Source organism: Epargyreus clarus, unplaced genomic scaffold (assembly GCF_041222505.1).
Source record: "Epargyreus clarus isolate Ecla_fem2 unplaced genomic scaffold, WU_Ecla_fem_2.2 ptg000021l, whole genome shotgun sequence".
NCBI classification, from domain to species: Eukaryota; Metazoa; Arthropoda; class Insecta; order Lepidoptera; family Hesperiidae; genus Epargyreus; species Epargyreus clarus.
In genome coordinates this window covers 1,856,558-1,864,438 of record NW_027332228.1, presented here as the reverse complement: position 1 = coordinate 1,864,438, position 7,881 = coordinate 1,856,558, and the positions used below count along the sequence as shown (strand labels likewise).

At 33.8% G+C, this 7,881-nt stretch overlaps 1 protein-coding gene across 1 annotated transcript in view; it reads right to left on the bottom strand.

The window, feature by feature from the left end:
* Positions 1 to 139: 139 nt before the first annotated feature.
* Positions 140 to 7,881, bottom strand: part of LOC140750624 (very long chain fatty acid elongase 7) — a 69,837-nt gene continuing 62,095 nt past the window's right edge. The window contains exons 3-7 of the mRNA XM_073084289.1: positions 4,627 to 4,817; positions 3,491 to 3,571; positions 2,612 to 2,774; positions 1,796 to 1,932; positions 140 to 1,358 (exon numbers count right to left, since the gene is read on the bottom strand). Of these exons, the coding sequence (XP_072940390.1) occupies positions 1,110 to 1,358; positions 1,796 to 1,932; positions 2,612 to 2,774; positions 3,491 to 3,571; positions 4,627 to 4,817 (821 nt within the window). The 3' untranslated portion in view covers positions 140 to 1,109. The remainder of the gene's footprint in view (positions 1,359 to 1,795; positions 1,933 to 2,611; positions 2,775 to 3,490; positions 3,572 to 4,626; positions 4,818 to 7,881) is intronic.

The following is a 7,881-nucleotide window of genomic DNA, read 5'->3' as shown; positions in this document are numbered from 1 at the left end:
ATGCAAATATGCAAGTATGCAAAATATCTTGATTCCGTGAACTATCAAGGCTATAATAATAAAAATAGCCGCCAAAATGAAGCGAAAAAAATTTTTCGGTCGTAAAGCACTCTCTGATGCTTCGCATCATGAGTCGTGCAATATTGTCCGAAAGAAAATAATGGTTGAGCAATACCTCCTCAAAGTTATCAATTTCAGCGTTTTAAGTTGAAGATCACAGTTGAAATTGAAACACGCTGCTTAAGTCATTGCTGCTATGTTTTAAAAATATTTTTTGCTCTGAAATTTGAATGTACTATAACCCAAATGACTCAGAGATTACTTAGTGTTTTCAGACTTAAATCTACTAATCTACCTCATGTTCCAACATCATTAGAATAATAAAGCAGAAAACGGCAAGTAAGTAGCCGCTAATGCATCTCAAATATTCTATTTTTTATAATTCAAGATGTATACTAAAAATTAACAACTATTTTACACACACATAAAACTATCTAGAGGTACACTATGAACAATTACATATACTAATTGTATATTTTAAAGAGTGAGAATTATAATATTATGATTTTCAAAATTAAAGTCATCGCTTTGAGCAAATATTAAAATGGAACTTATAATGATCACATATCAATTCGGTGTTGTAAAATAATTAAATGTCATTTCTAATATATTCCAATGTAGTGCTTATTATTCATACAGAGGATATCCCACAACTTTGAACACTATGACATTAATATACACTAACATTCGTTAATAATACTCAATCTATCCAAATGCATACGAAAGATCAACATTTTGATAATTTCTAGTATAAAATATTTGTCAAATGTTGATCTTGGTGGGCTAAGCATTGGATAGATTAATTATTAATAACACACGTTTAATAATACTAATAACAGATGGATGTAACCAGTCCAACATATCAAAAATAAGAGTACGTATATGAACACCAATGAATTATGATATAAATGGGCGGAATTAACGGACCTCAATTTAAACTAGCAAGCAACCAACGAACCATCTAAACTTAAACAAGTTAGAAATAATTATGTCTACAATTACATACATTAAATCACAAAAAAACTAGATAATAATATGACCATTGTTCGTTAGCACTCTTTCGCTTTTCCATTGACTGTGACTGTGTTATTTGTGACACCATTTGCCTTTCCATTAGCTGTGACAGTGGTGACAGTCTTCTTATGGTCGACTTGGACGTAGCTTCTGTAGTAAAAGTTTCCAAACATGTACAAGAAGAGGGCGGCGTTGAGGGCAAGCAGGAAGTTGATGAACTTGGGATAGTTGCAGTCGCAGAACATAACGACAAAGTTATGGTAGAAGACAATCACGAACTGGATCTGAAATGAAAATATATGATTTTTTAGAATAAGGGAAGAAATGTTATATTTTAGTATTTCCAAATACATTTTAATTGGTAGCGAGTGCATTTGGTTATTGTATTTATAACAATAAATTTAAAATATTGAACATTTCCAACTAACAATACTTAGGCACACGAAGTATTTATTATGATGTTCAATCTTACTGTAATGTTCTTTAATTATTCTTTCACACTATGTGCCTACTTCTCCAAATATAGTCAATTACTGGTACTATAAATTACTATAGAAAAAGAGTAGGATTGGTTACAGCACACTATGAATTACTTCTCAGAAAAAGGCTGGTTCCATCTCTTGAATTTAATCTAGTAATAGTTTATTTCTGTAAGATAGAGAATTATAATAGGTCAAACATATTATAATTAAATTAATTATATATAAAAGAAAATACGTACCAACTGAAGGCTGGTAAGGTGTTTCTTCCACCACAGGTACTTCTGGTACTGAGGTCCAAGACCGGAGATTAGGTAGTATGTGTACATAAGGACATGTATGAAGGAGTTGATGACACCAAGGAGAGTTCCATGACCACCTGAAAAACAACAAGAATTATATTTAGACAACTCTTAAGCATTTTGACGAGGAGATAAATATTCTGTAGTGATACTTTAAAAAGTGAGAATTTATGTAAATAAGAAACGTCAATGTAAACGTCAATAGAATAACAAACATCGTGATCACTAAATTGATGGTAAATAAAAAAAATCACGCGCATTATTCAAGACTCGCCTTAGATTATTTGAATAAACGCCTTAAACTCAACGAAGTTGATGATTTTGAGTAGTTTGAAGAGGTACGATCGCGCCCAATTTGAAAGCCAAGGATATCAAATACGTAATCTAAAACGGAAATTATGGAGCAACTGATTATAAATAAGTTGGTCATATTGTTATGAACGCCTATAATAAATTTTAAGCAAAATTTTCTGCATTGCATTTTCTCCGAAAAACCGAAGAAGTATGCTTTTAGACTAAAATTATCGCGTAAACTGGGTCGAAATATCGGCAATAAAAACGCATATCGTGAGTACCCGTTATATAATAAAACCGAAGAAGTATGCGTTTAGTTTGATTAAAAACCGTCTAAGTTAACCGTCTTAGTTGTTATATTTCATTTGTTTATGGCCAAAACTGTGCCAAAAATGTAATTGATATAAAGATGGAATACGACCAAATTTAGGTATATTTTTAAAAAATCTATTTCGGGAATACCTGGCAGGAATTTGACTCCAATCCAAGCGCAAATGGGCATCATGGTGTGGTGGTACAGATGCAAAAAGGAGATCTGCTTATTCTTCTTTCTCAGTACGAAGAATATTGTGTCCATAAGTTCGATGATCTTGGCAAAGAAGTACCACCAGACTGCGCCAGCCATCTGTAATACATAAAAACTTGTAAGAGAACGTTTTATTTAAACGGCAATAACTTCCATAAGGTTATTGCTATTAATACTCCTAAAGTACAACAGAGGAAGGTCTGCGATTTTTAGTTGGTTTTGGACTCTGATAATGACATCACTAAACGTCTGGTTCATCATCATCAACGCATTACTGTCCCACTGCTGGGCACGGGTCTTCTCTCCGAATGAGAAGGATATTACCGTTCAAGCTAGTGATAATTAATTTCTAATACGCGCATAACTTTTAACAATTAGAGGTGCCTGGGATTTGAACCTCCGACCTAGCCCTAGTGGTTAGAAAACTCGATCAAGAGGTCGAGTTTCCTAACCACTAGGGCTAGTTACTAATATTTAAGTCTACGAATAATTTCAAGTTCGATCTTAACGTACTGAAACATAATCAATAACTTTTAAGTCAATATATTTTATAATGATGGATGTAGGAAGAACGTCGTACGTAAATACACGCAACACATAAAATAGAAGATTATGTAATGTAACAATGATTCTCTGATGATGATAATTGAAATCCCAAAGATTTTTTGCAAATTATATTTGACGTAAATATCAGGACATAAATATCAGGTTATACTAACACTAATCGTAAAATTTGCTGTAACAGGCGCGACTAATCTAAAATCTGCATAACTTGGACTAGAAAATATATTATAGATATAAATGTAAATACATACTCTAAATGCTTTAGGGGAATATGAGTAGTCCACGGGTTGGCACGAGAAGTTGTAGTCATTCCACCATCCGGCTATTAAGCCCTGAAAGATATAGAAAATCATATTACACACGGATATTATGGGCGTAGTTAAAGCTTTGATAATTGGGATCAAAAAGCAGTTGCGTAGAATTTTTTCTTACCCTACATTAAGGGTAATATCACTTAACTTCTAGAATATGTGGGTATCTGAAATTTATTAGTAATAAACGAAATAGGTTCCCCTGTATGAAGAATTTGTCTTTTCTTGCCTATGTTAAAGAGGGACCTCATAAGTCCCTCCTTATATACCTCCATGACAGGCTTCTATTAAAATCTCGAATTGCGGAGAATTGAGCTAATATTTAAAAAATAGTTAAGTAGTAAGTATTCACCGCATTGGATTAATATGAAAACGGTGGCGATTTTACAACAACAAATTATACATGGAAGCTATTGTTTTCTTTCATATTAATCTTGTGTTTCATATTAATTTGTTCTTTACCCATTGGTGCGGCTGGTATGTGATCTTCGAATAATTGAATAGTGAATACCCGTCATGGTCTATTATGGTTGACGATACCAAAGTGATGTGGAAATGTTTGAGACATCATTAAATTTGCATAATTATATCGTGTATGTTCATATAAGAACGTATCAATGACACGTTTTAGATTGAATTCTTTGTGTTAGGAATATAATGGTGTCTTGCTCAAGTTACTCGTATTATCATTTTGACGAAAATTTTAAGGTTGGTTGTTTCATTGCCTCTAAAGTTAAGTTTTTCGTACTTCAGTCGATGTAACATTAAACTATCTTATACCATTAATTATATTATTTCAAGAACTAACTATATAATTTAAAAGTGGTAAAACCCTTTGCGGTTCGACTCCGGCGACTCCACCGCCACACCTATTAAACCTAACCTAACCTAACCTAACAACAGCGGTGTTAAGCGCTGCTGTATTCTGATTTAAAGAGCATTCCAGCTTATTCCTCAGTGGTAAAAGGAATCCAATCTTATTTGCGGTTGATTACAGATGTCCATGGGCGACGGTCACCTACCATCAGGTGGACTGCATATTCGTCTGCTACTCCTATATTAATAAAAAAACTCACCTCATAAACCAAGAACATGCTCATTAGAATCTGTGAAACATTGTACAGTATCATAGCATTCTTTAGGGAGTATGGCTTTCTGTCTCTCATGTATCGAGGGCCGACTGAGGTGCAAAAGTAGAGGTACGTGGCCAGGAGGGTCAGGAGAGGTCCAGGGCCCGACATGAGCCACCAGTTCTCCGTTCTGGGGTCTGAAATTAAGAAAAAAATAGTTTGGTGCTGCAGTATCTCATCATAAACTTCTTATCTTGTGTTGAGCATACATTTTCTTTTGAAGATTAATGATTAGGTTATAAACTACCACGCTGGGTACGGATTAGTAGATTTCATACGAACGATTTCCATCACTATACTAAATAGTGATAATTTCTAATACGCACACATAGATGCATGCCTGGGATTGTAACCTCGGACCTACGCAAGAATTAGACATTGATGCTACATGCTGGTGAAAATTCCAATAAGTAAATAGTAAATGGTGATATTTGCATAATTTTCAATCAATATTGTCGATACTGATAATTTTGGTAATGTTCTGGGTTTACCAAACAAATACTATTATTTAGTCTTAGTATATTTTATATTCAATAAATAGTGCTAATTAAGTTATAAGTTTTAATCGATTCCCTTAGTTTAAACATGACGTAAAATACTTAAACTCGGCACTAACTATTTCAGAATAATAACAATTTTACTTGGAAATAAATAACTTCCTTGAATGAAAGAATGTGCAATTATTTAACTGGTTTAGTCATAACGTGTAATAACACAAAGTTAACAAGTAAAGGTATAATTTTAGTACTTCATAAAAAATAATGGTATAACATAATAATGCAGAGTTGAATTTAGTAATATACATTACATAATGTATCCGGTTAAATGCGCATTTGTAAAATTATATATTTGTTTAAATTTACTCTGAAAATAATTATCACCTACATAATCTTAAAATTGCTGCCCCTGTCAAAATTTTATACATTTTACATACTTTATTGTTTTATATTTATTTAAATTATCTTGAGTTTATGACATATCTCAGGTCTTCAACCTTATTTGGGGTTGACGAGTCCATGGGGTGCAGCGTATGTTTAAGTTAAATTAATATGGCAATACGGTGCTAAAGTTTGGTGGAAATTAAGAACTCTTCGTGGCTCGGAGCCTTATTATTTCTATGGAAAGCAGTATACTGTTACCTATTCCTTTCATGAGTGCACCAGGGAGACACATACACGATGTATTCAGAATAATTCTGATGTACTTCTCTTAGCAATACATTTGCGATCGATATAAGATACGTCTTCAATCATATCTAGGGTTGATTATAGACGTCAATATACGCCAGTCACACGTCTTTGTTTATATGCTCGTTTGCTACTAAACAGATGAACTAATCCGTTTCTTCTATTCCATAAAAGACTAAGCGTCAGTGGGTAACATGACTCATTCTACGTCAAGTTCAAATATTTTAGCTACGCAATGTCGCACGTGCGTGTAGGGCCACAATAGGCAATATTAAGTAATACATAAACACGGAAGATTTTAATGCATTACGATAATAATCTGATTTGCTTGCACGCAGCGAACCAGCGGCGTGTAAACTGTAGTGTATCGCCGTTATTTATTAGTAAGGCTAATTCACACTATCGATTTGGATTTTTGAAGTTGTATTTCGTTTGGCGCATTAAACATTTTCATAACATGATGGACATGAAGGTGCATGATAAGTAAAGCTTCTTAACCTTGTAAGTAATCAATTAATTAGATACTTTGCTACTTTTAAGGATTACCCTTGGAAATGTTTCAACGTGCGTATTAGGAATAAATTATCACTAGCTTGAACTGTGATGGAAACCTACACATGAGTGTTATTTAAAATAAAGTTTTCAAAGGTGTTTGAAGTCTATCAATTCGCACTTGACCAGCGGTGGACTGTGGTCTAACGCTTTTCACTCTCATAAAAGCCCTATCCTCAGCAGGGACAATAATGGGTTGACGATAATACCTATAGCCAGGATGGATTCCGCCACTTTTAACGATGTTTATTTACATGTTTTTGTACACGGAAAAGTAATTCACTGCATACATTATAGAAGTACAGTACAAAGTACTGCTTATTTCGAAAGGAAAACTCTTCCAGCAGCCCTGCGATTGGAATGAACATGCGAAAGCAAATTCAGCGTGGAAATACTAAACTAAACTATTAAGGTTATGGTTGAGATCATATACGGTTTTTCTGACATATGTATTTTTATATTTTTTTTTTTTTTTTTATAATATAAGAGTAGCAGACGAGCATGCAGTCCACCTGATGGTAAGTGAGTACTGCCGCCCATGGACATCTGTAATCAACCCCAGATAGGATTAGATATTCCTACCTGAGGTCGGCCACAGATGCGCCGCTACCCCTGAGGACTAAGCTGGAACGCCTCGATAAAGTCTGTCTCCCTTACCACACCCTTCAAACCGGAACACAGCAGCGCTTAACACTGCTGTTATTAGGTAGAAATAGGTGTGGTGGTGGTGCCACCGGAGTCGAACCACAAAGGGTTCTACCACCTTTAAAGTTATATTGTAAGTTTCAAAAGACTAACAGCGCACTACACTATCGCAAGTGCAAAAGAACCTTTAGACCCACCACAATCACGACGTATCGCAGACACACGTCACGTACGGTGCAAATGGGTTTACGCACATGCATAGCATGCAAGAAGCCACAATACATTTTTTTATCGATGCCTACAAGTATTTTAGATATTTTTATCGCATTGAAGTCATCTTGTTTGTAAACAGTTTTTTTGCAAACATTTGACAGCGTAGATTTTTTATATACATAACCAATGCAAATCGCATATGAAGTAGCTATTATAATAGTAAACAAAATAGGCATGCAGGGCATGTTAAATAATGAAACTTACATAAATACAAATGGAAAACATTACCTTCTGGAGTTTGAAAAAAAATGTGAATCTGAACATAATGACACCCTTATAAGTGTTGATTTACTTTAATTATGTTTAAAAATATAATTAATATTTGTTTAACTAATCCATAGGTATACAATGCAATAAATCATTTAACCATAAAAGGCTATACTCATAATATAAAACAAAGTCTATGTTATTTTAATAAATTCACAGTAGTCTTTACAACTTTGCTTAATAACAATGTATTCTCTACAAACATTGTAACTCACAACTTTAATTAGCAGGTGATAAACCGCATTTGTTATAACATTTGTGTGAATACAAAAAATAT